The 26309-nt window shown below is 45.4% G+C and overlaps 2 protein-coding genes across 2 annotated transcripts; one reads left to right on the top strand and one right to left on the bottom strand.

Moving 5' to 3' along the window:
* Nucleotides 1-21: 21 nt before the first annotated feature.
* On the bottom strand, nucleotides 22-16047 carry C5H2orf80 (chromosome 5 C2orf80 homolog). The gene is made up of 8 exons (XM_075710475.1): nucleotides 15633-16047; nucleotides 10344-10420; nucleotides 9752-9834; nucleotides 9520-9607; nucleotides 9011-9088; nucleotides 1494-1581; nucleotides 801-919; nucleotides 22-108 (listed from the first exon to the last, which is right to left on the bottom strand). The coding sequence occupies exons 1-8, from the start codon at nucleotides 16045-16047 to the stop codon at nucleotides 22-24; spliced, it is 1035 nt and encodes a 344-aa protein (XP_075566590.1).
* LOC104033597 (uncharacterized) lies at nucleotides 16046-19568 on the top strand. Its single transcript, XM_075710474.1, is given in 7 exon segments — nucleotides 16046-16154; nucleotides 16251-16394; nucleotides 17345-17520; nucleotides 17783-17845; nucleotides 18451-18545; nucleotides 19347-19519; nucleotides 19522-19568. Coding segments are annotated over 7 exon segments (807 nt in total).
* Nucleotides 19569-26309: the final 6741 nt, after the last annotated feature.

Below are 26309 nucleotides of genomic sequence, written 5' to 3'. Positions count from 1 at the left end.
TACATGAATTCTGGGTCTTTGTTACGTCTTTGCTTCCTTTGCATTCCTTGCTTTTGAATCTGTTCCAGGCTTCTCTGGAGAGATTCCTTGTTTTGCTTCTGTAGCTCCCTGCAGGATGCAAATGTTAATAAGTGCAAGGACAGCATGCAGGGCTGAATCCATCAGGAGAGATGGGGACTGCATGGCAGATCAGCCTCCCTTCTGCTGTGTGACATGTGATGCACATTGAACTCAAGGCTGTGGGAGAGCCCTTCTACTTGGTGAAATCCAGCCCTGCTGCTGCTACAACGAATGTTTGCTTAGCTCTCCTGCTCAGTGGAGCTGCAGCAAACAGTAGGTTTTAGCAAATCATGGACAAATAGAAAGGCAGAACCTAATTCATGTACATGCTAGGCTAATCTGACATTACTGGGTTCTTTATGGCGTCAGGCCAGGTTCATTTTTTTTAAAAATAGTCTTCAACTGTTTTTTAACCTAAAAGTGATAGTGATGTGTTTTGCAGGGGTAATAGCCAGAAGAGTGCCTTCCATGTGTATATTGAGCATTACTGGGGTTGACTTTCCAGCTCATGAGTGACACCTCCTGCCAAGGTATGACAGTTGCTGTGAAAGTCCACTTTAGCATTGACACTATATTATAAATCAGTGCTACTATGAAACTCATACTAAAGAATGCTGAGCAGGGCAGACAAGAAAGGTTTTATGGGCACTGGGTGGCTTGAGGTGCCACTCTAGCTGTGACATTTAGTGGTAGTGTTGCAAAAAGAGTTTTACTGGCCTGTGTGAATTCTTCAGACCTACTTGGTCAACCTGTTGCTTTCCTCTAGTGAGTGAGTCCCATTGCTTGCCGTCCTTCTTAGCTCTCCTTGCTGAACAAGGGCTGGTCTTCTGATATGCTGCTGCTCTCCGGTACTTGATGCCTTGGGAGGGAGAAAGGGCCTCACATCATCTTGGGCTTACAGTGGGCCACCAGGCTGGTTTACTGCATGAGATCAGTTGCAATACGTGGTTGGAGGTAAGGGGTTCCAGCTTCAAATTCCCTAATGCTCCTGGAGTTACTCTGTTTTGCTGGGCTTGGAGAAGAAGCAGGGAATGGGAGGTGGCTCTTTTACTGGCCAGTAGTGATAACTGACCTTTGCAAAAGTCCTACTAATAGTCCAAGCTTAAGAACAAACAAGTGATTGTGAGACATGAAGGCTGATCCTATCAGAAATGTGTAATCTTACTGTTTACCTCAAAGTGAAGAAAATGCTCCTTTTGCATTTGTCAAGAGCTCAGGAGCCTGAGCTAAACACTATTTCTAGGCTACAATGAGAAAATGCCTCTACCTCCCAACCACAAGAGAATAGGTACAGACCAAGATTTACACTATCCTTTCCATGTGCAGCTGTTGGAGCTCAGCAGGCTGTAACTTGGTGGCTGTGCTGGGCCAGGTGCTGCTGCTCCACATCCCCCTGCCCTGGCCCTGTGGGGTTTGGGGTGAAATATGCTCACTTTGCTTCCAGGTGTACTCTGCAGCTTCAGGGGCAGTCAGCATGGCAAATGGATGCAGGGAGAGCTTGAAAGGTTGACTCCTGTGGTCCTGGAAGGACAATTCATAGATTAGTATGTCTGCAGAAACTATGTGCCAAGCCAAATGGGCATACTCTTTTGTGGTCAGCTGAAAGTAAGATAACTGTTTCAGAGGTCCTGATGGATAAATGAGCACAGCTTTGCTGGCAGTTTTTGTCCTGGCTGCTTGGCCCACCCAGCTTCTTGAAGTGCCCATCCCCACTACCCAGACATTTCAGCTATCCACACAGTAGCTGAACTGTTGCATTTTATAGCCCTTTATGTACTGGTGCAGCCTAGGGATTGTGGTCTGCCAAAACATCCTGGTGGGCAGCCTGCAGCTGCTCAGCTGTTCACATGGCAGCTCCTGAAATGTCTGGACAATGGGGTAGGAAACTCTGAGAAGCAGCAGGCAGTTGGGATAACAATCGTTATGTCCATCTCAGGCTAGGACACCCCTTCTCATGAATCAGAAATGTTCTGGATCCTAAATCCCACTAGGATGTGACTTAGGCTACCTAAGTATCTATGTATCTTGGTAAAACTAGTGCTTGGTTTTCAAGGAGATCTAAGCCATGGCTTCAAAAGTGATGGAGGATAACAGGAACCTCCACCATTTTACTTTGATGGGAAACGGGGTTGGGAGGAAGAAAACCAAACCTGAGATCCACAGAAATTGAGTTTTGAGATGGGCTAGATTCCAGCTCTTTGAGTCTAGGACTCCTAAGAAGGCATAAGCTGTGCTCCAAGAGTTCCTCTTAATGAAAACAGTAGATTTAACCTCGTAAACTAATTAGGGCTTTGCAAAATGAATTATCCTTAGTTTCCAAATTCAGCAAAGCATTTCCGTTCTTTTCTTATAGAGTGGGAATTGTCTTAAGCCCATTATTAAAATTAAGCAGCGTTGTTGCTGAAATAGAAACTGCAGATCCTGATAACAATGGTTTATCCTCCTCATCAGAAAATTTTTTAACTTCGCTACCTCATGACCATTAAGGAAGTATCCCTGAATCCACCAGGGACAGGATCTAGAAAAGTGCACAGTAATATGAGATGAACAGAAAAAGTGTTTCTGTTCTTTCTTTGTCTCTGCTTGCATAACATCAGAATACAAATCTAAACTAAAAAACCACTACCCCCGCTCCCAAAAAAACCCAACCCCAAAACACCATGGGAAACAGCATGAGTAGCTGGAAGACTTCCAAGAAAACATCACTCCTCTGCAGTGTATGGTGTGCATTCAAAATGGAGATTTCTAAAAATATCCTGGCTTGGAAATTCCTAGAGAAAAGGATTCCTGCCCATGAGGAGCATGACAGTAAAAATATACAGTGTAATGTTCACAGCAAAAGGAGGGAGAGCTGATCCACCCACTTATCCCAGGAGCAGAGGGCAAGATCCATCCTTTGGACTAACATGTTGTGAAATGCCTGGCATCTAGGGCATTTCTAGTGCTTGACTAAGAGAGGTTATGGCCAAGGCTGTTCTGGTCCATGTAACTGTGAGCTGGAGTGTAGCTCTAGCCCTTTCTGGACACTGGGTGGCAGTCCGTCATTAATACTACAGCTGAGCATGACTGAGGTAAAAAAAAAATTAAGTGCACCAGAAACACTGTGAATTACATGTGAATCATCTATTACTGTCTGATTACAATTCCACAGCAACTTGTAATGGTTGCTTGGGAAACATCAATAAAGTCTGTGTTACTGAAAATAAAATCTACATATTTCAGCACAAATGCTCTTTCATTAAATAGCTGGGCCATACAGAATGTTTTCTTGTGACTTGAGTAATGAATTAAAAATTGTAATGCCTCCCCTATTTTTTTAAAGGGCAATTACACTTATATGATTAAAGATATGCTGCTAGAGAAACTTGCTCTGAACACAGGCAAGGCCCTTGCGAAGCAGGCTTTATCTCCTCGGACCTGCATAGCCTCATTCCCCATTCCACATCAATGTTAATTAGAGCACACCCTCTGTAAAGCACTATGCCAAGGCCCAGGAGCTGGGTTACATCTTAGTGTGGTTGTGAGTAGTTGGACTGCCCTTTTCTTGCCTCTCCCTGGCACACTGTAAGGTAGAGGAGGAGGTGAATAGTTCAGCTTTTTGCTATGTTCAGAGAGGGAAGACTGGAGCTAGTTTGCTATTACTAATGAGGCAAAAGCAAAAGGGGCAGATGACTTGAGTTTAAAATGTAACATATTTTTTAAAAGGCACAGATATTATAGGATCCAAATACATTATGCTTTTACGCAGCGGGAGATTCCTTCCACTTTACTGCTCATAGCACACCAGTCTAGGCGGTAGGCTGGTGGGAGAAGGGGCCAATAGCTTACTATTGTTATGGCCAAAGCTAGGATTCACTGGTACCACTGAACTGGTACCTCTTCTTTGGTGGACTCTCTCAGACCTAAAGGACAGAAGACCTCAAAAAGTCTGTAGCAGATTCTGCAAGGTGTGTGATGCTAGCAATGCTGAAAGCCTTTTAAGTATGATTGGGAATGGGCTACTGCTTTAAGACTGGGACTGAGTGTAAGTATTAGTGTCAGGGCAGGATACAATTGAAGAGTTTTAACTGGTGAAATCTCTGCAAGGCCAAGATGAAATCTGATCAGTAAAGCTGGAGTAAATAGCTCCTTTTTGTCTACTGAAGGGTTTTTTTTTTTGTATCCATCTGGTTGCTCAGTTACACTTGTCTGCTGTATCCAGTTTTGCATGGACCAAATACAGTTTCTTTTTCTGGTAGCCTGGGGATAATTTTCAGGAGAGGTCCAACAGAGGAGGAGCACAATAGAGCCAAACAAGCCGCTTCTTCCCTTTGAAGAACCAAACCATTTCCCTGAAGGTCAGCTACTGAAGACAAGGAGCTTTTATGTGTCTGTGCTTTCCCTGCACTAGCACTTGATTTGCTTGGATTGGCCAAGTCCCATGCCACTGTGCAGGCCAGAAAGGAATCATGAAGTCTGTGGTCAGCCAGATATTTAAGCCAGAAAGAGGCACACCAATATTTTATTCATAAATAAAAGCCTTCATAAACCTGTAAACCCAGGAGCACACCGTTCAAATATTCTAGCATGCAACAAGTGACTTTTTAGACTAAAAAGAAGGAGCAGGGATTTTAGAAGTAGCCCTTATGCTGCTAGAGGTTTGTGATCCCAGTGGTAGTGTAGTGAGGGGAGCAGTAAGAGCATTAAGCTTACGGGTAAGGATGAGGGGAAAGGCCAACAAGGCAGATATACTGCTGGGAGTCTGTTATAGACCACCCAACCATGATGAAGAGGTAGATGAAGCATTCTGTAAGTGTCTGGCAGAAGTCTCACAATCACTAGCTCTTGTTCTTGTGGGGGACTTCAATTTACCAGACATCTGCTGGAAATACAACACAGCAGAGAGGAAACAGTCTCAGAGGTTCCTGGAGTGTGTGGAAGATAAATTCCTGACACAGCTGGTAAGTGAGCCTACCAGGGGAGGTGCCTCGCTTGACCTGCTGTTTACAAACAGAGAAGGACTCCTGGGAGATGTTGTCGTCAGAGGCCATCTTGGGCTTAGCGACCATGATATGACAGAGTTTTCGATTCTTGGCGAAGTAAGGAGGGAGGCCAGGAAAACCACTACCATGGACTTCCGGAGGGTGGACTTTGGCCTGTTCAGGACACTGGTTGGGAAAGTCCCATGGGAGACAGTCCTGAAGGGCAGAGGGGTCCAGGAAGGCTGGGCGTTCTTCAAGAAGGAAGTCTTAAAGGTGCAGGAGCAGGCTGTCCCCATATGCCATAAGATGAACTAGCAGGGAAGATGACTGGCCTGGCTGAACAGGGAGCTTTTGCTGGGGCTCAGGGAAAAAAGGAGAGTTTACCACTTTTGGAAGAAGGGGCAGGCAACTCAAGAAGAGTACAGGGATCTCGTTAGGTCATGCAGAGAGAGAATTAGAAAGGCAAAAGCCCAGCTAGAACTCCATCTGGCCACTGTTGTAAGAGATAATAAAAAATGTTTCTACAAATACATTAACAACAAAAAGAGAGCCAAGGAGAATCTCCATCCTTTGTTGGATGCAGGGGGAAACATTGAAAAGGCTGAAGTACTTAATGCCTTCTTTGCCTCCATCTTTAATAGCCAGACCAGTTATCCCCAGGGTATTCAGCCCCTTGAGCTGGAAGACAGGGACAGAGAGCAGAATGAAGCCCCCATAATCCAGGAGCTAGTTTTACTTTCATTAAAAATAATCCAGCCACCAAGCCAGGAAACATGAAATTAATTATTACTCTACCCTTAATTGGTTTAGTGCTGGACTTGGTATTGTTAGGTTAACGGTTGGACTTGATCTTAAAGGTCTTTTCCAAACTAAACACTTCTATGATTCTAAGAAGTCAGACTCTACTGGTTAAATATAGTAAGCACCTTTCCTCCCCTGCCTAGTCTCAACTTCCCTTGTTTTTCATGGTTACATTCAGTCTGCCCCAATTCTTTCTGTGAGGTGATGGGTGGCAAAGGAGATTGGGCTTGTGTGCTGTCCTGGTTTTGGCTGGGATAGAGTTAATTTTCTTCCCTGTAGCTGGCATAGTGCTGTGTTTTGGATTTAGTGTGAGAATAATGCTGATAACACTGATGTTTTAGTTGTTGCTAAGTACTGCTTATGCTGGTCAAAGACTTTTTCAGCTTCCCATGCTCTGCCAGGTACACAAGAAACTGGGAGGGGGCACAGCCAGGACAGTTGATCCAAACTGACCAAATGGGTGTTCCATACCATACGACGTCATGCTCAGTATATAAACCGGGGGGGAGTTGGCTGTGGGGCAGTGATCGCTGCTTGGGAACTGGCTGGGTATTTGTTGGCAGGTGGTAAGCAATTGCATTGTGCATCACTTGTTTTGTACATTATTATTGTTATTATCTTTATTATATTGTTATTATTACTACTATTATTTTACTTTATTTCAATTATTAAACTGTTCTTATCTCAGCCCAGGAGTTTTCTCAATCTTATTCTCCTGATGCTCTCCCCCATCCCACCGGGGCAGGGGGAGTAAGTGAGCAGCTGTGTGGTGCTTAGTTGCTGGCTGGGGCTAAACCACAATAGTGTGAATGGTCTGTCTGACATTTCTCTGTACTTCTTTCTTTTCCTCTGTGCTTTTGTCCCTGCAGGCCATGGGATGGAGGGGAAGCCTCCTTCCAAGAGCACGTCTCCTTACATGTGTCCTCATGTCTCTTTCCCTAATAGCTGCTACTCTTTCTTAAATATGTTTGAGTAGAGATGCCATGTGCTCCTCTGGCTGGAGTTTTGGCTCATGCTTGGCTGCTTACATGGGTTTCTGAGTTGACTGGCACAAGGCAGTTCATGGTCTCCTCCCATATAGGTCACCACTGTAGCCCTTGCTGCCATTTACACCTCACACAGCACCTGTGTGTGAACTTGCATGAAAGCAGTAAACCCTGAAATTTATGCCCAATATAAATAGAAAGGTATTTGAACTGAGGATGCAGAAGTTGTCCTGATGTCTAAAACTGCTCAGATCTTGCAATCTCCCTAAGACCTGATGGATCATTCCACATGGAGGTTTCATTCACAAAGAGCAAGGATGTGACTTGTCTGGAAGGTCTGAAACAGTATCGGATTCCTTTGCCTATGTAAATAGACTCTTAGAAATCTCACATGAAGGGAAGCAGGAGCTCTGCTGTCTGTCTTGAGAGCTGACTAGACCCAAACAACTCTGGTGTATTGGCTGACAGTAGGCCATGTTGTCAGAGCACTGTGCCCAAGGAAACAGCCTCCTTCTCTCTGGAGGCTTTTTAACTGCAAATAATGACCCAGACTGTGCCATAGATTGACTAGGACAGAGATTAAATGACTTGCCCAAAGTCAGATAGTCTAATCTAATCTGCAAGCCAGGTTAATGTTACCTCTTATGTCTGCAATAACTGAATTGTAAAACCTTGTGCAAGTTTTTTGTTACTATTGTATAATTTGGCACAAGGATACTTCCAAGACTCTAGAGCATCTTTTCCCTGCAGGTGCACAGGTAACACAGGTGACCTTGCAGTCACAGAGTTGCTGTTTTGTTCCATTTAATCGGTGTGCCCACCTTCCATAGGACTGCTATACACTGCAAGTAAAAATTGGCTTAGCACCGTTTTCTTATTCTCCTCTTTTTCACACTGCAATAAAGGGAGACTTTTAAGGGTCTCTGACAGGTACCATCTCTGATCCTTTACTGGGATCCAGGAAGGATTCCTAGGATGTAGATACTGAATCTCCTTGAACAGTGTCATGTAATGCCTATGCAAGAGTCAGAGTGCCCTTCTGAGAGCTGGCTTCTGTAAACATATCACAGATTGTATGAACCTGCCTAAACACGACCCCAGATTAAGACCTGCAGTGTTGGCACACTCTGCTAAGCAGCATACAATAGCTTACAAAAAAAACCCATGGAGGTATGGAAGGAAGTCTCTGTCTTGCAGGGTTAAAGGTCTCTAGCCAAATTTTACATCTTTGGTTTCTCTGACAAATGTCTTATTTCATACCTACAGCACACTTTTGTAGGTGGAAGATTTATCAGCTTACAAGGGAATAGGAATGAGCCAAGGAGACCATGAAGGATCTGCAGTGTCCATACAAAAGAGGCAAAGAGGTGGGCTATGCAGGGATAGTTTTACTTGTTTATATAACTGCTTACAGGGTGTATTGCCCAGCAAAGCAACTTTTGCTCTTTGGTGAGGCCAAGCAGTGCAAGGCAGCACCAGAGGTCAGGAGTTAGCAAAGGTTAGGTATTATCCCCTGATGATTTCTGGTTTGAAACCTGAGTGGACTGAGGAAGAAGACTGGGCACAGACAAAGTACATCTTTGGCAGCCAGATGACAATTCCAAAGGAAAGCACTAACTTCAGATAAAATTCACACTGTTGTACCTAGCTTGTGGTCTTGAATGCTACCTGAATGTTTATATTCTGCTGTAACATGTGAGTTTATTGTAGGATGTTGCCAGCTATCATCCATATAGACCAGCAATGGTTGGGGATAACTGTAGTGATTGCTTTCCATAGAACGAAGTCTCCTCCTTTATGTATGGGAGAGCTGGAATAAACAGTAGCTATAATAATAGACCCACACACAATACGATCACAAGCAATTAAGAAATGTGCTGCACTCTGCAGCTTTGACAGACACACACCCTCAAGACTAGCAGCAGGGATGAAGTACCCCATGGATAATTACAACTGCACAGGCTTTACATCTTGTTATGATGCTGAAAGGCCACCCACAAGGCTCTAAGCCATAATGGCAGATGTCAGAAGGGAATAGTTCAACAGTGTTTACTCTGAGCAAGAAGAGAAACAATCCACATGTGGATCGCATTCCCAGAATGCCAGACCAATGCACTACATGCTGGACCAGGCCACTACAGGTAAGAGAGATCTTTACTCAGACCCATATTAGAGATGCTGAAAAAACAACAAATCACTCACATTTGCAGAGCTTTGCCAGGCTGTTGCTGAGGGCCTCATGCTGTAAATCTCAAAGATCTCTTCAATAGGAATGCTGTTCTGTGAAGACAGGTAAAGAGAGAGGTTCAGCTCTCAGAAGTAGTATTCTTTAAAGTTAATGTATGAAATCCAGCTCCTATCCCCTTCCTTTGATCTCTGAAGCAGCTTTCATGTGAACTCCTACTATTGTTTCATGCTGCTTGTACAAATCTATTGAAATCTGGTCCTGAAACTTGATCACCTTTTTGCACTTGGGTGAGACAAGATAAGTAACCTATACACAAGCATAGGGCCACCTACTGAAACTGCCTATTTTGTTTTCTAAGGCTGAGCAAAACTTAATGGCTACCTGACAAAAATGAGACAGATTTCAAATATTTGCACTGTCTGTATACTGTGCTTTCAATGAACAAAGACATCCAGCATACAGGGAGTGTTTCTAGACAGGTGCCATAGAACAAAAGATATGCCTACCTTTCTTGCCCTCTTACCATTAATATTCCAGCATATGAAGATAATATCATAGCTTCTCTCTCAATTCGGTTGGGATACATGGACTGGTTGCAAGCTGCAAAAATCCTGTATGTTGTTTTGAACAAGATTATTAGCCTGGTGTTATAAATGCAAAAAGTAGTCCTGGGCTTGATTCAATGCTGCTTTTACTCCACTTTCACACTGGTGTAACCCACTGCAACAGCAGGGCCTTAGCTTTGCAATACTCACATTTTCTCTCTTGTCAGGGCAGTCTGAGTATCCAAGTCACTTAGCCACAGCAAAGCAACACTGAAGGCTAAGTTGTAATGGACCTGGAAAGACAGAAGAACCTTATGTGTTTTGTTTTACTGTAATTGCTTGACTGAGGGATGACAGAAAGACCAGAAAAATGCAGGGAAATGTGAGCTGGAGCCCAGTATTTCTCAACTACACTGGGTAGCTCACCAGTTGTAAGATACTTGCTGAGGTCTGAGTGGTTTTAAACCTTCCCAGGAAGACTTTCTCAGCTTAGCTGAAAGATGTTTTGTTTGTGAAGAATTGTGCTTTAGTTTGTAAAGAATTCCCTTTCGTTAGTTGACTTTATCAAATGTCTGTGGATGAGCTTTGTCTTGCTGAAAAATCAGCAAAAACTGGAATTATCTTGGATACATTACACCTAGATGCTATTCACAGCCAACCTCTTTAGATACTCACCTCAGTAATGGGCTTTTATTGATCATTGTAGGAACAGGTTATTCAGCTGTACCAAACAGCCATCCTTCCAGAGTTCTCAGCAGCCCTGCAGTTAAAGAGGATAGGAAGAAATAAGTCTGGTGATTACCATGTCATCTCGAAAGGTAGACTGCTTTTGTCCTCTTGAATCTAATTCATTTTCTCGTAGTCTGATGCCAATCTCCCCTTAAAGCAAGAAAATAACTCCAAATTACAACTGGTTCTAAGCAACCCAGTGCATAAGAAATGTAATAGATGACCCTAAAGCTAGTGCAAGATCAGGGCTAAATTTTCTATGATTCAGGGCTACGGATCTGCTGCAGGATTTCTCACAGACACCTCCTAAGTAGGAAAGCTGTTAGTTTTCTGCATCACTGCTAATCTTAGCTTCCCTCAAACCACACTGCGGTCTTCCCCAAAGGCTCCACAATATAGGAAGGGGTACAAATATGAATCAAGTATTTAAAGTCTGAGGACTCACAGAAGGATTTCACTGTACAGCCAAGAGACTGAAAGAGATACTTCACTGGTGCTTGTTCTTCTCATTCAGGGGAGGCCTGATTCTGCAGTCTTTCCTCAGACTAAGTACTGCTGATCCATGCAAGCAGTCCTAGAGAAGGTGGCTGCAGGACTTGTATGAACTAGAACAGACACTGCTTACATCCCCTACGAGTTGTCTGCTGGACACTCCTGCATCCAAGAGCATGAGACGCTGCTGCATGAACTAGGAGACTGGTGCTGGCTGCATGGCAAGGGAGGAACTCTGCACCTCCCGGGTCACTCCCACTGACACAGAGAAGTTCTGCGCTGTGACATCTCTACTGTCACATATGCAGTCAGGTCTCACCCTGCAAATTGCATGTAAGAAAATGAAGAGCATCTCAAAGAAAGTCTGTTCATACTTTCCAGCAAGAGAAGACTAAGGTTTTACAGTTGTCATCCAGCTGGGTCATACAACCCTTTGCAATGAAAACAAGTCCATCTCAAATGCAATGAAGGCAGTTGTGGGCAGTTACTACTTACAGGAGTTTTTCAATCTCTTTCTTCAGATGTTTTCTTTCCATACTCTAGCTGTCACTGTAACATAAGCTCAATGGGATCTAGGGGAGAGAAAAGTGCATCCTACCAAGCATCTCTGTCAGTGAGCAAATCTGAATCACAGATAAAGAGTATGGGACACTTGGAGACCCTGTACAAAAATCTGACCAAAGCCATTTCCCAGGTAAGATTGCAATAGAAGCTGAGAAAAATCTAGTCAAGAAAGAGAAGACAATACACACAGTGTTGTGAAAGTGAGGCTAAGGAGTGTGGTAATGGGAAATGGGCAGAATGAGCCCATTTAAGATGAGCACCAGTCTTGAGTGTCAGCTTGCAGGTTGCCTGCATCCCCATCACAGTGATGTATATTCTGTCATATAATGCAATCTGTAGACCTGCTGCTGCTTCTGAGTTTCTTAGTGCATGGCTTGCTGTCCCCACTGTGTATTAATCAGATCTATGTGGTACAAAGAGAGGATGGACTGGGAAGAGGACAGGCTGGAAAAGATGAGGTAACAGCTGGCCTGACAGGACACAGCAAAGAGAGCAGCCAGCACCTAGCCCACCAGGTATTGTAAAATCAAAGTGGATGCTTCACTCCTTTGTGCCATAATACACAAAGTAATGCCATACCTAGAAAGCTCTCTGTGTTACTGGATATTGTCCCCCTATTCTCTCTCTCATACATGTACACAAGAAATCACGCACTACCTGTGTCAACTCTTGGAATAGGCCTCCTCAGGATCTGAGTTTGGAGCCCCTCTGACCTCTATGCATCTATGAGGTATCTATGAGGAGGAATTCTCTCTTGATGATGCTGTTCCTTTCTTGCCTCTGCCACTCAGTTTGCATGTCAGGGAAATTAGGCTATGGCTTCAAGCAGGACGGCAGCTTTCTCCTGTTGCTTAGAAACAATGCTGCTGAGCTGAGAGAAATTAAAAGGGAAAAAACAAAACAACACAGAGAAGAGGTTAAACCTGCACCTTCAGTCTGGATTATCAGTTTCAAGCTAAATGATCCTTTTACACTTCTAGGCATTGAGTTTCACTGCTGAGTGGCTAGTTGGAAACATAGAAGACTTGCTAACAAGGGAGGCAGAGATGATTCACTGGGTTTTCTGATGAATCTGATTGCTTGTAAAAGAAGCTATCAGCTTCCACTGTTCCAGCATTCCACCGTATGGAACAGTGAAAAACTAGACCTGATACCTCCCAAGAGCCCATCTGGGGTTCCATTTGCAGTGTTTATGGCATATAGCAAGGCTCCTGCTACTTGTTCTTTCTTTCATCAGTGTTACATTTTTGTTTACAGTATTAGGAGAAATTCTAACAGCCAAGAAATCCCAACATGTCTTACTAAATCCTGCTGTTGTCCTTCCAATGGATGAAGGGCACATCTTGCACAGGATTGCTGATGGTAGCCAATGCATCACAACGACTAACAAGTCAGTGAGAGGCTATTGGATTTTGTAGATTAGGAAGGTTTGCAGCCTGTAGTTCTGAATGGAATGAGCCATTACCGTTATTGGGAATGTACTTCTCATGTTATTAACAGATTACCTAGTAAACAATAGGAATGGGCTTATGAGATATGATCATAACGTTGCCTGCCTTTGTGATGGCATAAGAAAACATAAAAGCAAATGTATTATCATGAGACATAGATGTTTTCCAGGAAAAAAACAACTTGGTATTTACAGAATTTGTGCTGTGCTTTCTCTTCCTTATTTCATTTCACCGCTGTCTTTCCAAAGCCCAAGCTTTAGGCATGTGCCTAGGCAGGTGCAAGAGGTAAAGGTGGTGGACATGGTTCTGCCAGATACCATGTCTTTCCAATAGCAGTGGAAAGCCAGGTGGGCAACCACTGAGGGAGGACTAGAGTTTGGGAACAGACCCTCCTAGCAGCATTAGATGCTTGTGGCCATTCTCATTAATTCTATGGCAAAAGGAACACCAAGCTTAGCACTTCCCCACCTTTCATTCCAGCCGCAGGACTTGTAATCAAGTTGGATTTGACTTCTGAGGGCATCTGCCTGGCAGGCATCACGGCAACCCCATGTCTCCAGTAAAGCTGCTGCTTGTTTGATCTGCTCTGAGTAATGCAGATCTACTGCCTGCCTTTCCTCCTGCTACACCTACCCAGGGCTTATCTGCAAGTATGGCCAGCAAAAAGTGTTGTCTTGGCAGTTAATAGCCCTTGCTTGTTTTTTACTTCCACAAACTTGTCCAACCGCTTTTTGAAATCTGAGTAATTGACATCTGCAATATCACCTGGCAAAGATTTCCACTGTTTAAATAGGGCTGCATGGGAGTCCCTGGTTTTAAGCTGTCTACTGTTAATTTAATCTGCTAACCAGTGTGCTTAATAAACTTAGTAAAGTAACTTAATAAGAGCAAGTTTAGGCCCCTCGAACTGTGGAATTTGTCATGCATGGAGCACAGAATATGTATTAGAGAAGGATACTTAAGTCTTTTCCCCACACCACAGCACATTTAATACCCATCACAGGTGTGCCAGAGCAAGAAATAAAGCAACAGGCAGGTCTGCGTGTCTGCAGCATTGTTATCCACTGCAGGTGTGATTTTCAGGGCTGGTATGGAGGGTGTTTTGTCAATCTGCTATTTCATCAAGTTGGAATGAATACATTTATTTACTAATTCACATGATTTAATACTCATCAGCTGAAGTACCACATAAAATAGAAATAGGAGTAGGATGTAGGACTCTTGGAAAGAGCTACCACTTGTATGCCTGTAGCAGCAGGTAGGAGCGTTTTTGCCAGCCTTGTTTGTATTGCAAATTCCCTCTGCACCTCCACTGTAAATTGCTGCTCTGCAAACTATTTGGCTGCTTTTCCCTTACATGTCATTTCCTTAAAATATTTAACATCATCCCATCTGCACATGCAATGTCAATTCTTGAGGACAAATTCAAAGGCGTCTGGAAAGTAATGCATTAACTTGGACTGAAATGTAAATTACTTAAGAAAAATTTCAATAGAATTCAAAATGTCGCCTTTTTGCAGGTGAAAGCTTGCAAGCCAGGTGCTGAATTCTGCGGATGAACAAACCCTAACTTTTAGGGTGGGATTTGTCCTTCAGAACAACCCTTGGGCTCAGTTTTGGGGCCAGCCTTGTTTAATATCTTTATTGATGATCTGGATGAGGGGATTGAGTGCACCCTCAGTAAGTTTGCAGATGACACCAAGTTGGGTGGGAGTGTCGATCTGCTGGAGGGTAGGATGGCCCTGCAGAGGGACCTGGACAGGCTGGTTCGATGGGCCGAGGCCAGCTGTATGAGGTTTAACAAGGCCAAGTGCTGGGTCCTGCACTTGGGTCACAACAACCCCATGCAGCGCTGCAGGCTGGGGGAAGAGTGGCTGGAAAGCTGCCTGGCCGAAAAGGACCTGGGGGTGCTGATAGACAGCTGACTGAACATGAGCCAGCAGTGTGCCCAGGTGGCCAAGAAGGCCAGCAGCATCCTGGCTTGTATCAGGAGTAGTGTGGCCAGCAGGAGCAGGGAGGTGATTATCCCCCTGTACTCAGCACTGGTGAGGCTGCACCTGGAATACTGTGTCCAGTTTTGGGCCCCTCAATACAAGAAAGACATTGAGGTGCTGGAGCATGTTCAGAGAAGGGCAACGAAGCTGGTGAAGGGTCTGGAGCACAGGCCTTATGAGGAGCGGCTGAGGGAACTGGGGTTGTTTAGCCTGGAGAAGAGGAGGCTGAGGGGAGACCTTATCACTCTCTACAACTACCTGAAAGGAGGTTGTAGTGAGATAGGTGTTGGTCTCTTCTCCCAAGTAGTTAGAGATAGGATGAGAGGAAATGGGCTCAAGCTGTGCCAGGGGAGGTTTAGGTTGGAAATTAGGAAACATTTCTTTATGGAAAGGGTGGTCAAGAATTGGAACAGGCTGCCCAGAGAGGTGGTAGAGTCACCATCCCTGGAAGTGGTCAAAAAACGGGTAGATGTGGCACTTTGGGACATAGAATCATAGACATGGTTTAGTCTAGTCTACCCTTGATTGGTTTAGTGTGGACTTGGTAGTGTAGGTTAATGGTTGGACTGGATGATCTTAAAGGTCTTTTCCAACCTAAACGATTCTATGATTCTGAGGTGTTTCAGGAGCATTGTAGCTCTGCGTGCCCGGGGCAAGCTGGCGCCTCAGGAGCACGGCCTCAAAGCTGGGCGCTTCTCGCCAGCAGGACGGCGGGCCCGCGGCGGCTGAGAAGGCGGCTTTTCGGGGTCCCCTTTCCCTGTGAGGGCGGAGAGCTCCCGCTCAGCTGCAGTGGCCCGCCCTAGCCCGGCCCGCCCCAGCCCGACATGGTGGCGCAAAATGGCGGCGCGACTCTCCACGCACGCAGGCCCGCCCGCGCCCTGAGGGACGGCGGAAGTAACGTCCCCACTCCACCGCAACCGGCAGCGGGGACGGAGAGTTTGTGCACCCCTGGTCTTGCCCCTGCTTGCGCCGGCGGAGCAGCGGGCAGAGGGAAACGGCCGCTACCGCCGCCGCCACCGCGCGGGGCGGGGCGAGGGGCGGGCTGCCCGCCGTCCCGGTTGCATTCAAAAGTCTCCCGGCGGGCAGAGCTGCTTCTTCCCACTTGCCTCCTTCTCCGGCCTGGGCGAGGGGCAGCCGCCCGCCGTCCCGCGGGGCGCCGAGGCTGCCGCCCTCCCCGCAGGTGAGGCGGGGCCCGCCCGCCCCGCTCCCCGCGAGCGCTGAGGGGCCGCTGGCGCGCGGGAGGCGGCGGAGGGGCTGTAAGGGCCGTAAGGGCCATGGCGGCCGTCCTGCCCGGGAGCCGCTCGGGGCGAGGCGCGGCGCCTCTGCGGCCTCGTTCCTCCCTGCGGGGTCAGCGCAGCAGCGGGGCGGGGGGCGAGGCCGCAGGTACGCTTCTCGGGGGGAGTGCGGGTCTCGGCTGGTAAGTACTTGCTGAAGGGGAAGACTACGGCTGCTAACCCTGCTCGGTGTCGCTCTCTCCAGCGATGGCGTCTCGGGAGCCTTCCGAAACGTCCTTCTTCAGCCTGAGTGGTGTAAGAGAGCGGATGCGGGAGAAGAAAAACGGTGCCTTGAGGACTGCGAAGTTGAATGCCTCGCTTGCGTCAAAAATCAAAACGAAAATCATTAGTGAGTGTTATTTTGCCTTGCAGCGTGTGCAGAGGCTGGCAGCTATGTTGGCTTCTAACTGTGCCTTTGGCCGTGGTGGTGGGCGGCAGTCTCTTACCCAGAGCTTATATTTAACAGCTGCTTCTCTGCCTGTGGGTTTCTAGCGAATTCAGTACTCTGCAAGTGAGTGTCAAGCGCACTTGAGGTGCCCAGAGGTGTTTGAGGTATCTGTGACTGGCAGGTTTAATGCAGAGCCTTTGGAGCAGCAGCTGGGGGCATCACAGGCTGCTCGGCAGCATCTCGCATGGCATTAGACAGCTGTGTCTGGGTAACCGAGTCCTCTGTCCAAACAGCAAAAATAAGAGGTGTGGAAAGTATTTTAGTGTATATGCAATTGTGTGCAGAAGCTAGCCCAACTGCGATTTGTTTTTATCGGGGAAATAACGCAACGATAATGCATGAGATACTTTGGACTACCTTGAAAAAGTTAGATGTTTCTGTTACTTTTATTTATTTGTTTTGAAATTGGGAAACATGGGTCTAAATCTGTTCAAGGGCTACTACAGAGGAAAGTAGGTTTTTCTCCTTCTCTTTGGTTGGGGATGAGGACTCAGAGCTATAGGTGACTTGTTCAGAGTCAGAAGCATATCATTTTAAACTCAGCACCTGAGCCACACCATCATTCATTAAGAATTGAAGCAGTAGCTTGCTGACTGAGCATGACCCACTGAGGATGGAGAGGGTGTCTGTCTGAAGTGTTGCAGGTTATTACAGAAGGTTTTCCTGCTGTTCTCTGGAGACCTCTATTGCTGGAAGGAATTATACTGCTGACTTTGTGTGGGGGCTGTTGAGTTGCAGAGACCTGAGCCTGAGGGAGGCTATTCTGCGAAGAGGAAGAAGTATGATGAGGGAAGAGGCATGGATGAGACCTTGGATGCTGATTCTGTGCGATACTTCTCTATCACTTACAGACAACTCCTCCACTATTAAAGTCTCCCTAAAGCACAACAATAAAGCACTGGCCCTGGCCCTCAATGCGGAGAAAGCCAATGCACAGCGGCTCACCCAGGAGAAGACTGTCTTACAGAAGGAGGTGGAGCAGTGCCACTTCCAGAACGCTGTGCTGCGGCACAAGCTCTCCTTCCTGGTATGGCACTAACAGTGTGGCTGGCATGGAGAGGGGCGGTGGGCAAGGTATGCAGCACTAGCATCTCAACCTTGGGAGGAGTGAGCTGTCATTGATTGTCCATACTCTTTATATATGGAAAATGTCACCATTTGTTTGCTTAATCTTTCTTCCAAGCTGTGTTTTTCCCCAGAACATGCCTTGCTTTGGCTACCAGCATCCTTGTTGGAAGAGATGTTTTGATTTAATGTCTTTATGGTTTCTCTCTATTACCTCAACATAGAATAACACCTTGAAAGAAGTTGAAAACCTTATGGCTGCAGTTAAGATGGCCCGGCTGTCTGAGGTAAACCATGGGAAATGTGAGCACGGCTCTGGGAAGGGGGCTGTGTTTGTCTGTCTTTTGCTTTGTGTTGCCTGCTCACTTCTGTGTTTGATGCTTCAACTATTTTTCTTTGCTTGCTTGAGTTGTGGTGGCTGCATCCTCATTTTTAGCTTGGTGTTAATGATTTCCAGGGTAACTTCTGTAGGAAAGGCTACAGTTTTAAACTGCCTTTCTCTGGGTCATTGGCTGTATTGGCCAGTAGGCTCTTCTGCTGTGACAGGTTGTGACTTCTTTTCAATTTCTTTTTTAAGTGTTGCCATGGCAACTTGGCATAGGGAATAGGACACTTTCCATATGTCCTATCTTATGGGTGGGTGGGAAAATATTCCTGCGTTGTAGTCTCAGATTATCTGAACTAGTTTAACTTCATCCTTAAGCCTGTGGAGACAGAGTCTGACTCTGCTGCAATTTATTCCATAATTTGTGCAATTTTAAATGGGAGAGGGTCACTGGCAGTATTTGATGTACTTTCCAGGCTGAAACTGAGCTTCTGCTGTTTCTGTGCAGGAGGGTGCACAGGGGATTGCAAGAGCTTTAAACCGCCCTTCTGTTTCTCTGCTTTCCAGTTCCATACAAGTTCTGTATCCTTGTCCAATGGCCGGAAGAGCAGCATGACTGAAGATAGCTGGGCCGATGATATTGCAGATGGTCAGCTTGTGAGGTGGGTCTTAAAATGTCAGATATCACTAAGCTTGTCCTGAATTTCTATATGTGAAACTTTCTGTTCTGTTTTATGTGTGTGTCCAGTTGTCTATGTTACATGAGATGTCTTCTCTAAGCCACCACTGCTTGACGTTTTCCTTCTCTCTGTGTCTCTTTGCTGCCACTCCTTGTCTTATTTGTCCTAATGCCAAGTCTACACGTAAACTGGTCCTTTTCCCTCCTTTGTTTGAAAGCGCATTGCTTTTAGGTAGTTTTTCCTTTGTAGGTGGTGAGCATTGCAAGATTTGCTTGAGTGAGTGCCATAGCTGGCTGCTTTGATGTTTGTTACATATAAATGCTTAATAGTAATCTGCTTTTATGATGTAAACTTGTGTTTTGGAAAGAAGGTCAGAGCAGGATCTCTTTAAAATATATTTGAAGTTCTGTTTCTCCTCTGTCTGGTCTCCTCTTTGAACACAGGGGAGCCCTTGGAACTTCCCCCACACATACCTCCAAGCAGCCATGTTGGTGTTCCACAGCAAGGTGAACCTGTGGTCGCAGAGCTGTGCACTAAAAGGCCCTACTTCCTTGTTGCCTCAGTGTATTTTTCTCTCATTTCTGTGTCTGCAGCAGTGTGCTTTCCTTATGAGTTGTGCTTGCACAAAAATGGGAAATCTGTCTGTGTTCTTCAGCACTTGAAGCCTTCAGAAATGTATTTTAGCAATTCTTGATGGAGGTGAAAGCTGTTGCTGTACTGCTGGATTCTGGGGCCTGTCACAGGTGTGGAACATGCTCCATTGCTGTTATTCCTTCTCACCAGGGCTGCAGGGATGCCAATGAGGGTGCCCATTTCCAAGCGTTGTGGTGCAGAACAGCAAGGTGGCAGCTCCACAGTGGTACAGACATCCTCGCTAGATCTTCAGAGACTTGCTTCTAACAAGCTCCTGGAAATTGTGCCTGTTGCCGCCAAAGACGCTTTGCCACCACAGCCTGCTGAGCAGCCTCAGTCCCACCAGGACGAGAATGGGAAGAAGCCAGCTGAAGCAATGGAAGCACAAGAGGCTTTTCTTGACTCTCACATCTTTGGAGGTAAATTTGCATCTTCTGCTGTTCTTCTGGTATGACTTTGCATGTCTGCTCAGAAATGAATGAGTGCAGTGCCATAGCTCCAGTTAGCTCCTAACCATCTCTCCAGCACCTCCTAATTACTGTTAGGAACTGCATGTTTCAGTGCTGCTGATATCGTTAGAATTATGTATATCCCAGGATGGGATGTCTTGGTGGGGATATGTGGTATGTTTGCAATAGCTCAAGATCACTCATTGGGCTTTCTGAGTAATAGGCACTGAGCTTACATAAGATTTTCAGAAATGGCTGAAGGTGCAGAATCTGACTAGATGCACATCTGTTCCTTGTGGATTTGCCAAATAAATAATAACTCTCATACAGATGGTGAGCATTCCTAAATATTAGGGCTGGTTACGTGATCTTGCTTTGGGCTGCCTTTCTGTTCTGAGGGAAGCCATCTGAACAATGCTGTTACACAGTAAGTTTGGGGAGTTCCTGTAGAGACAAAAATCATGCTTTTTCTATGTTCTGGATTTGTAGCAGTGTGTGGGGCCTGGCTTTTAGTGGTAGGGGGAAAGCTGGCATTTGCCTGCTGCATTTCTCAGTCTTAGGAATGAATTTTGTCTTTCCAACAGAGGCCTTGTGCACCACCCAACAAAATCCCAACAATTTACCAGCACTTGCCTGGGAAAGTCATCCTCTTTCATATGAGGGCGATGAGATGGCAAAACATTTCTTTGATCGTCTCTCACAAGGGCATGTTACTCAGAGGAGAAAGCATTCCACCCTGTTTGCAACAAGCACTCCATCTTCTGGTGTGGATATCTTCCCATGTGTCAGTTCCACTCAGACAGCTCGGTGGAGTATCACGAAGGACAGCAGCAGCTCCAGCAAGAGCAACACACAGCCACAGCTGAAATCTCCCAGCTCTCTGGTTTCCCCTACTCAAACCACTGTTATTCCTGATAGAAAATCTTTGGGTAAAGAGATTTTCTGTGATCAGCCACAGGCTAAAGAAACTGGGTGTGGTGTTGAAGCAGACCCCAGCTATAGCCAAGTCCCTGAGTTTGTTCCCGTAAAGGTTAAAAGCAAAGGTAATTGTAAAACTAGTGAGAAAAAAACTGCTAAAAAAGCAAGCACAGTAAAAAAGAAAACAAGTGCAATTAAAAACAATGCAGAAAGTAGTCAAGGTGAAGAGAGTGCTCAAAATGCAAAGAAGGTTCTTCAGCCAAAAGTTGCAACATGTTCTAGTGAGTCTGAAGTTTCTGAGATGAGGCAGAAAGCTTGTGTGAGGGGTTTTGACAGGAAGAACAGAGGCTGTGGTGTGGAGCAACATTCCTGCTCTCCTGATGAAGTCCGAGATACGTTCAGAAGAACATATGTGGTGAGTCCAGCACAGCTGCACAGTCTTGGAAGTGGTGACTTACTGCAGCAGGTTGAGAAGGAGGCTATCTCTGAGATCCAAAGTATGGAGAGCTTGTCAAAAAGCCTAGTTTGTACCTTCTCAAGGCATGAAGTTCCCCCAGATGATTCGAGTCTACAAAATTCACTTTTCTTGAGGAAAGAGACCTCAGGTGCCTGTGTTTTGCAAGAGGACTCAAGTGTGAGCACAAAGAGCATCAGACGGAAAACCAACAGAAAAACTAGAGTAATTAGGCAAAGAGATGACTCTGAGGAGGAGAATCTGCCAAACAGCATGAAAATACCAGAGGCCAAAACTGAAAAACAGCCTAAAAGAAGCCGGACAAGCAGGAAAAAGACTGTCAGGAAAAGCAGTTGTAGTGATCAGGGAAATGAAGATGTTTTTGGGCCATGTATAGATGTTCAAGGAGTAGCTAAGGAGAGCACAAAGGATTCACCGGGTAATCTTAAATGTAGCAGGAAAACTTACATTGTCCGTCCTTTGGATCTTGCAGAAAACTTGGGTTGTGTCCAGATAGATTTTGAAGGGGGTGGAACTGTACCTCCCAGGTCTATTCCTGGAAACAAAGCTAGCAAAATCCCCAGAGTTCAGAGAATGGTAGCTGCTCAGAGCAATAAAAAACAGGCAGGGGACCTTCAAGAAAAGAAGGCTAAAGTTGACAACGATGTGAATGCTTCAAGAAAAGAGGCCTATCCCAAATGGAAACCTAAGAGGAAGAGGAACATCTCTAGAACTCCAGAGACTGATTCCCTGGCCAGACAAAGTGATGGTACCAAGGCACTCATTGGAAGTTCAGCAGCACTTGCATCCAAGCAAACTGTCCGGACGGGGAAGTTTTCCTGCCTTACAGATCTGCTGTCTGAGCCAGATGCCTTCCTGGAGGAGCAGATAGCTGAGATATCACTTACAAATAATCTTATGGAACTTTCACACAGCCTTGAATCCTCCTCTGTGACCTGTTCTGCAGCTTCGCCTGTCAGCTCCAGGCTTACAGATGTACCAGTTTCCAAGAGCTTAAGTACTGAGGACAACAGAAAGCCAGAGAAATCCTCTGTTTGGCCAGAAAGCTCCCTCGTATTTAAAGACAATACTGCAGAGGAAATACCTGGGGAAAGAAAACGGGTTGAGTCAAGTTCTCAGAGCTCATCTTCACAGGAACCTGGTAGGTGGTAGTCTGGGGAGGGGACCTGTGTTTGGAGATGAGTGCCAAAAATCCATGTAGCAAGTGCTTTTATCTTTCTTCCCCTCCTCTCTTTTTTTCAGAGTTAAAGATCAGTGTCCAATACACCATGTATACTTCCACTTGTGCTGGCCAGTCATTTCTGTGGCTGCATTTGCTTCTAGTTTATCATCATTCCTATAAGAATTTCTGGTCACTTGTTCATGTGTGGATATTAGGATAAGACTAGGAGCATGTGCTCTGAGTCCCTTTTTACCACTCTTGTTATCTACAGGGCATGCCTGTCAATTTAGAAAATCAATTACTGAAGCAATTGAAAAGCATAATTTGATGCTGACCCTGCCTACTAGGGTCAGCGTTACTGGGGCACAGAATATGATGAAGATGGCAGGTTTTTGGTCCAAAATGGTTAGTGCTGCAAGGATTCAGACTTTATACCTCTAGGTGGTATCTTCAATGGAAATTCATCAGGATCTACCTAAACTCTTTTGGTTGTGGGTTTTCATGTTAACGGCTACAGGAAAGAAAAAACCCACAAAACAACTCTCATTAGAGTATCCAATAACAGCAAGCTCCCAAAAAGGCTCAGCTTAACTCTTATATTACCAGCTGAGGTAATACACCCTCCAAATCCTTTTAAAAAACAAACAGGCCTGTTATAGCTAGAGTGGGCTGTACTTTGTAGAGAGGAGGAAGTTTGTTGTCTGGCCTTCCCCCTCTTGGCTGACTTCACTTTGAAAGCTGCAGTGAACACTGGCAGGGTCCTGTATCTTGCTGGAAGTCTCATAGGTTGTTTGGGTCCCATAAGCTTGCTTTCTCCTCCAGGCTGTAAGCTCCTGGGCATTAGAACTATCAGCTATCATTTTTGTATCATTTTTCTACTACACCAGGGCCCAATAATACTAGCAGCATTAGTGACCTGTATTTTTTCAGTGAGGAACCTAATCTGATTCATGAGCTCACTTTTGAGGAGCAGGTCTGGGATTTTTGGACAAAAACAGTCTCCTGAGTTTAGAGAGAGTATGATTGGATTCAGGATTGTGCAGTGTTCAGAGAAACCTGGTAATGCAGCTCTTCTCTATTTGGCAGCTGTATTTCTTAGGATATCTGGAAATTATTTGGAAACACTTTGATTAACTCATGTATGAATGTCTCCCTTTGCAGAGATCAGGCCACTACAGGACTTGACCAATGCCAGGACTCTGTCCTCCTCCAGCTCAGAAGAAGTTTCAGGCCGCTCATCCAGGCAGAGACGGGACCCAGGCTACTATGCAGAGCCAAAACTTAACAGGTTGGGCTTTGAACTATTCCTTCCCATGACTGTTCCCATGCTGCAACCCCTGCTCTGCTCTCATGTGCTCACCCTCCAGGGCTGGACCCTCTGTCGCTTTGTCTTTAAGTTCTTCTTACCCTTTGTGTTTCTGTGATCCTCCTCACCACAGTGTGGTTAAGCCAAAAATCTGCATTAGCACAGATGCATGTGCAGGCTTCTGGTAACAAGCTACTAAAGATGCTATTTCCCTCACTGAAATGAGCACATCTCTTAGCAGACTGCATCTCTGGTACTCCAGTGCTAATGAGGGATTAGTGTGAGGATAAAATACAAGCTAAAGACAGCAAATCAAAAGCCCTGATCTTCCTTGCTGCCATTCTGTGATATCTAAAGTTTTATACAACAGCTGCGTAATACTTCCATCTTAATCGGGTTTCAGTGAAGGAAATAATAGGTTTTGAGGAGGGTTCTCCCCTGTGAGCAGGCTGTATCTGTATTCACTTTTTCTGGCAGATACGAGTACCTAAACAAGTAGCTGCATCTTTTCCCTACAAAACTGTAGATTCAGTACATCCAATGGCTACTGTGCAGAACCATTTAACTCCTAAAATGATGACTTTGTTGTTATGCTACTGGGTAATACTATGTTTTTTCCCTGAAATGTGTCACAGTTTGAACTTTCTGTGATGAGTTGGTTATACTGGGTCAGAAGGTACTCTGTACTGGTACAGCTGTTCCTGCACTGGACAAGGAACAAACTGTACCACTCAGTCATCTTATAGTGGAAGCATTTCAGCAAAATCAGGAACTTAAGTGACTGAAATCATACACCTATTCAGGAAATACCTTGATCATTCAATCTAACCCTTTTGGTTCTGTAGGAAACTGAGGCGGGGTGACCCGTTTACAAACGCAGAGTTCCTCCACTCTCCTCTCTACAAAAATGAAAAGAAAACTGCCAAAGCCCAGGAAATGACCAAGAAGGTCAAAGAGGAAAAAGAATGGCTTCCTGAAGGATGTCCCAGTGCCAAGGCAGGCAAGCTAATAACAATGAGAAGAGACATGGAGCCAGAAGTAGAATAGTGGTTGAACAGGCAGCCCCCAAGCTCCTAGGGGCCTTGTGCGTCTTTGGTAGAATGTATCTGATGCTTTGCATAGCTTATTTTTATTTTAAAGTATAAATAAAATCTTCTGTTTGGACAGTATAAAAGCATTGTGACATTTATTCCCCGTGCTTCTTGCCTCCACCTTTAAATGCTGGGGTGCTTGTCTGCAAAGTCTTTGTGCACAAGTGCTTGTGGCACCACAGACAGCTAGCTGGCTCTGCCAGTTCTCTCCCGGCCCTACACAAGCCTGGGGAGAGTACACCTTGGAGGGCTGATCTTCCGGCATTGCAGACACCCACAAGGGCTGCTGAAAGGCTATGAAAGGATTACAGCAAGCAGAAGAGGCATGCTGACATACTGCCTAGTGTTACATCCTGTAAGAGGTGGCTTCTGTACAGGTAGAGCAGCCCACTGGGAAGTCATATCCCCTCTTGCTGTATCTGCTGTCAGTGGGGATTTGCCTAACTATGGAGTTAAAAACTGAGCCTTCCACCAGTCCTGAGCATGCAATACCTAGGACACAGATGCACACATCTAACTACATCAGTGTTGGCACTAAAGGTAAGCTAGGCTATACTTTGATTGAAGACAACTTTTGCTGGGGTCTGCTGATGCGCGAAGTGTTGGTGCAAAGGGCTATTACTAGTGGCAGGAGCTACAAGGGCCCTGCCCAAGAGCTCTGTGAAACAGACAATTGTGTTTCAGGAAATCCTGTGCTCTTTTCTGTTGCAGACTGAGTGCCTGCTGGCCTCCAGCACTTTCTTTTTTAGGGTCTACTGGTGTCTAACTTTGAAGGTTATGGATATTAAATGTTTGAGGGAGTGGTGGGGAAAAGAAATGATCATGTTAGCAGTAAAGGGGAAGGGAATGTGTCTCCTTGGAAGCAGGAAAAATGTTTCCTCTTTCTCCATGGCAGAGCAGGGAGAGGGACACTCTTCTTATGACCACGCTTACTGCTGCTTCTTGCAACACAAACAAGCATTCCTTTCTCTCCTCACACTTCAGCAACATCCATCCGTTCATGGGGGGTAGATTGGGTCTTGCTGTACTCTGCAGAGTCCTCCAGAAGACTGAAACTTTGTTAGTACAGAGGGAAGGTAGTGTCATCTGCAGTCAGGTAAATGCTACTACATTACTTACACTTCAGCTATACTGTTAAGTCATTAAAACAAAGAAAGAATGTAAGATTTAAAAATGCCCCTTTATTTGTTCAGTTTCCTGAAGGTACAAAGCTTTCTCTGGTACTCTGGAAGCCTGGTAGGAGCTAGTAAATAACAGGGAATGTGTTAGAGGTGCTGTTGTTGTATGACCTGCCTGACTGTGGCACAGTAATTTGAACTACTGATGGCAGAAGTCAGGCAGGAATGGGGATCTCCAGATATTCCTGATGATTGTTTCCATTGCTTCAGTGGCTCAGCGCTGGGCCTTTTCCCAGCTGCACTTCTTACTAACACAAGCATGTAACAGAATAGCAGACTATTGTGTTCATTCATATTGGAAGCACAGTGACAGCTGCTAGCAGTTGTAGAGCTGAGTCTCAAACACATGCTTATCCCAAAACAAACATTAATACTAGCTGATGTAGTCTAACATTGCATTTCTATTCTAACCAACACTTATAGCTAGTCAGCTGCAGGGTGAGAGTTTGTCTCATGTATAGCCAGTTCCTGATCTTTGTTGAGTGGTGATACCTCAGTTTGAGTTTATATTAGTCCCAAAATAAAATTTCAATG

The sequence above is a fragment of the Pelecanus crispus genome, chromosome 5 (genome assembly GCF_030463565.1).
Source record: "Pelecanus crispus isolate bPelCri1 chromosome 5, bPelCri1.pri, whole genome shotgun sequence".
In the NCBI taxonomy this organism is placed as follows: domain Eukaryota; kingdom Metazoa; phylum Chordata; class Aves; order Pelecaniformes; family Pelecanidae; genus Pelecanus; species Pelecanus crispus.
The sequence above is the reverse complement of the archived record's forward strand: the minus strand, read 5'-3'. Positions and strand labels throughout refer to the sequence as shown.

Excerpts from the sequence above, each read along its gene's own strand:
- C5H2orf80 (XM_075710475.1), bottom strand. The coding sequence starts at position 16,047 with ATGGCCCTTACGGCCCTTACAGCCCCTCCGCCGCCTCCCGCGCGCCAG. Across the intron at positions 9,089-9,519 it reads CATATGCTGGAATATTAATG|AACAGCATTCCTATTGAAGA; the intron begins GTAAGAGGGCAA and ends CTGTCTTCACAG. Across the intron at positions 1,582-9,010 it reads CCTGGCAAAGCTCTGCAAAT|GACCACAGGAGTCAACCTTT; the intron begins GTGAGTGATTTG and ends TTGTCCTTCCAG.